We start from the raw sequence: 4541 nt of genomic DNA on the forward strand, positions 1-4541 counted from the left end.
CCGTCCTGAACCCTGGTGAAGAAGCTGCAATGATTCCTTTTTCCTCTGCCCACGACTTAAAGTACAGCAGTGTTTCCCAAACTTTATTGAACATAAAAAAACCTGAAAAACTTGTTAACCGTCCTGAACCCTGGTGAAGAAGCTGCAATGATTCCTTTTTCCTCTGCCCACGACTTAAAAGTACAGCAGTGTTTCCCAAACTTTATTGAACATAAAAAAACCTGAAAAACTTGTTGAAATCCAGATTCATGGGTCTGATCCTGAGAAGTTCTGATTCTGAGGCCCATGAACTTGCATTCCTAAGAAGCGTTCAGGGATGCTGATGATACTGATCTATACTGCACTGCATTACACTCTCATTATTTGGTTTAAAAAAAAGGGAGAGAGAGGGAGAGAGAGAGAGATCCATCTTCATTTCCACCAGAATTAGACTTCCAAATATTTAGTAATAGATCTGCCGTGCACTGCATTACACTCTCATTATTTGGTTTAAAAAAAAGGGAGAGAGAGGGAGAGAGAGAGGGATCCATCTTCATTTCCACCAGAATTAGACTTCCAAATATTTAGTAATAGATCTGCCATTGCATGAAGTTGTAGCATAGCTTGCTTGGCAGGGTTCAGGAGGGTAAATGCTTATCCCTCAATCTAGTCAGAAATGTGGTGAAAGTCAACAAGGGTAGGAGGATCAGCAAATGACACTAACAGGGAAAAACAGATGCTTATGATACATTCTTTCTGGAGAGTATATATTGTGCCATCCTCCAAAAGGAAAAGCAATTTTTAAAAAAGGGAAATTGAAAAAAAATGAGAGAAGAAATCTTTTCTATGCAAAAGTTAACAGGCGGTCTCACTTGACGGCATTTATTCTGGTTATTACTAGTGAAGAATTAATCTTCCCTCTGCAGCTACACAGCTGCAATAAGACAGCCACAAGATTTACTATGAGTGATATACCTGACATTCTCTACTACATGCGTAGTACCTGATTTGTATGTCTAATTCAAGAGAAAGAAAAGTCAATAGATTTTTAAATTTTACTTTTCAGTAACATGTGCTTTTTCTCCATTCCAGAACATAAATAAATAATTTTGGTAAAATATGGACTTAAGGTCAAATTTGGGTGGTGCCAGGGAATTTTCTGGAGTGACAGAAATTTCCTACATTTTGCCTTCTGAGGTGGTTATTTAGGTACGTACAACTGTCAAACCCATTGAAACTATAAGGTCTGTACATTTTATTGTATGTTAAGTAAACCTGAATTTTAAAAAGTGGGTGGTTCTCTAAGAGTTCTATGAATTTCTTCCTATAATTAAGAAAAGGATACAGTCCTCCTCCTGGAAATAGGACTCTGCTACCTGTTAAAAACAAATGTAAAACAGAGGAAATTAAATTAACATTTGGATGAAGAGACGTATTTGGAAGAAATTAAGACCTAGAAACTCTGAATGCCTTTGATAACAAACTAGAAAACTCTTATTTAACTATATTCACCATTCAGAAGAAATTTGACGATAGGCACAGAACACAATTCTGAAGTCACAGGCAAAACAAACATTCTTTGGTCTGTTTACAACTGTGTTCTTCCTATTCTATTTCACGTCAAAGTGTACTTCCCTGATTCATTAGTTTAGAAGTATGAACTCTAAAAAATGAGAAAAATGCTGCAGAGGTCCATAAAGGTATAACACAAGTGAAAAAGTGATTCTGTTTATTATAAATTAAAAATCTGAAATATGTCATACCATGTGAGATCTTAAAACTCCATTCATTTCATTTCTATTTCACAAACTACTAGGTGAAGACTTCACATGACCTGACTTTTTGGTTCTGTTTTCATATTTAAGCAAAGGCCTGGCCAAGTTCTAACAGTTGAGTAAAGATGTTTGGAATATGAATACAGAGCTGCACATTGTAAAGAACACTATGTAAGTAGTACAGAGACTTAGGATCTGGTCCCAAATCGAGGATTGCCACTTACCAGATTCATTCTAAAGCACCTTTAAATTTAAAAATTCTTTGATTCTGAAAACTTCAAGGTTTTTTAAAAAAAGATCTTTAGATATGGCATTTATGAATAGATTAATGACACTCTTAAGTACTCACTGATAAATACTGGAATAAGCTATTTTCATGGTTAGAATATTTAATATATTTATACTTTTAAAATAGTTTCTACTGATTTACTATGTTTCTAGAAAGAAAGGCTATCCATTTATAGATCATTATCTCTATTTTCTAGGTAACTGCCAATGCAAAGAACAATAAAGTACTCGTCAAACCCACAAGCTAGCAATAGAAAGGAATGGCTTTTCCCAAATCCCCCGGTGGATGCAGCATACTTTTAAAGGAAGATACTTGCCCAGTTTAAATATATTCTGTAGATCTAACATTTTTCCATGAGCAATACAGATGATTAGACTCAATCATCTCCTTGTAAAATTTCAGTTTAAACTACAGTTGAATTCCACACTTATTTTACATTGTGGGTTTTGCAAGGGATAAGTTGATTTTCAAGATCTGGTTGTCTTTTATTGGCTTATTGTTCTAATAGTATGTTACAGAAGTATTAATTTGAACCAAATCAAATTGCTTATATTCAACTTTTTTTTAACCTACAAAACGAGAATTTCACATTATGATGTAACAATTGGTGTGTGGATAAATGTCTAACAGTTGTCTCCAGGGTGCTGGGAGAGACCCAATTTGTAGTGTTTGCTCATTTCTGCAGTGTGAATTTTCCCATCATGGCCAAATTCAAGTTACCAACATGACAGACATCATTGAACATGGTTCTATGAGTCAGTACTAGCAGGTCCCGGCATACCACTGGGTTACACCTAATAGAAATCAATAACAACATTTCAACTACAAACTTCCAGTGAAAAATCAATAGCACTGCAGAGAGTTTCCCTTCATGATGTGAGATATAGTTTCAGGTTGCCCATTAAAATAAAATGTTTGCCTCTTCAAAGCCATTTTCCCTGCCTTTTTTGTTTATGCACCATTGGCACATATTTATTTATGCTCTCATTTGAGAAATTTTGATAGGATCCACAGCTATATGTAACAAGATTTCTTGGAACTACAGAAATATAATTTTCAATTAGCTTTCAGGTTTCTGTGGTAATTCTAATACCATCAAGTAACCCTGAAGAAAGGGTCATGAAACCCAATGCGTCAAAAATAAAAGGTATTTCCAGGTAAAAGGACAGCTTGAAAAATAAATATACAGAGTATTTCTCCTATAAAATCCTCCCCCTAGCAAGTCTAGCAGGACAAGGGAAGATGTGAGATGAGGCTGCTGTAAGGATCGAAAGAGTGAACATGTATCTAGCATAGTGCTCGGCATATCGTAGTAAGTGCTTAACATGGTTTTTGAGTCTGAACCACAAATGCAAGATGCAGAGCAGAATCATGTGAAGAAGTTGAAAACCATTTCGGGAGGGCAATAGTTTTAAGGTAATCCTGGTTTCAGGTTTTTTCTTTTAATCTACAAGGTTGAAAACCATTTCAGGAGGGCAATAGTTTTAAGGTAATCCTGGTTTCAGGTTTTTTCTTTTAATCTACAAGGAACAACAAAAAAATCAGGAAGGTGTTATGGCCTGAATGTTTGTATCTCTCCCAGATTCATATGTTAAAACCTAATCCCCAATGTGGTAATATTAAAAGGCAGGGCCTTTGGAAGTCTCTGCCCTCATGATGGGATTAGTGTCCTCACAAAAGAGGCCTGAAGGAGCTAGTTTGCTCCTTCAGCCATGGGAGGACACACTTTGAATCAGACAGTAAGCACCGGCACAGAAGCTGCCGGTGCCTTGACCTTAGACTTTCCAGCCTCCAGAACTGGGGGCAATAAATGTCTACGGTTTATAAATTATGCAGCCTGTGGTATTTTGGGGACAGCAGCCCCAGTGAACTAAGACAGAGGTGAATCTTTTAGCCACAGACTCAGAATGGCTTCAAGGATCCCAGCAGATTTGTTTCCTGCCTGAGTCTGACAATAGTTTCAGTATAAGCTCACTGAACACAGAGTACAATGCTTGATGTTTTTCTTCTCAACTCTACGTGAAAAGCTTCCAAGTGCATGACTTCAGTTATACCTTTAAAGCTAATCTGCACTCACATTAACTAAGTCAGTGTCTGAGAGATTATTCATACCTAAGAAGATTCCATACCTAATGGAATCTTTAAGCATTCCAAGAACTAAAAATACAAGTATATGTCTAAAGTAACTGTAGTCATATTTCCAATGAACTTTAGCACATATTATTCTTTATAATATCACTTAATACAAATCATAATAATTTCCCCCAAATTAACTCTCCCTCTCTAATTCTTGCCCCAAATGTTTCTACCTGAACCATGAAGAAATAATCAGACAAATCCTACTTATGGGACATTTACAAGAATTCTTGGGCTTTTCATAAGTGTCAATGCTATGAAAGTAAAAAAAAAAAAATTATTTTTTAAAGGCAGGAGGAGACCGTTCTGAATTTCAAGAGACTAAAGAATTTTTTTTTTTTCCTTTTTTTTTTGTCTTTTTT

At 35.8% G+C, this 4541-nt stretch overlaps 1 protein-coding gene across 1 annotated transcript in view; it reads right to left on the bottom strand.

Moving 5' to 3' along the window:
• CNST (consortin, connexin sorting protein) overlaps positions 1-4541 on the bottom strand; it is a gene marked incomplete at its 5' end in the record, with an annotated part of 40240 nt that overhangs the window by 30528 nt on the left and 5171 nt on the right. Inside the window, one exon of the mRNA XM_008580823.1 lies at positions 1325-1355. Within this exon, the coding sequence (XP_008579045.1) occupies positions 1325-1355 (31 nt within the window). The remainder of the gene's footprint in view (positions 1-1324; positions 1356-4541) is intronic.

The sequence above is a fragment of the Galeopterus variegatus genome, unplaced genomic scaffold, assembly GCF_000696425.1.
Source record: "Galeopterus variegatus unplaced genomic scaffold, G_variegatus-3.0.2 Scaffold2167, whole genome shotgun sequence".
Classification (NCBI taxonomy): Eukaryota; Metazoa; Chordata; class Mammalia; order Dermoptera; family Cynocephalidae; genus Galeopterus; species Galeopterus variegatus.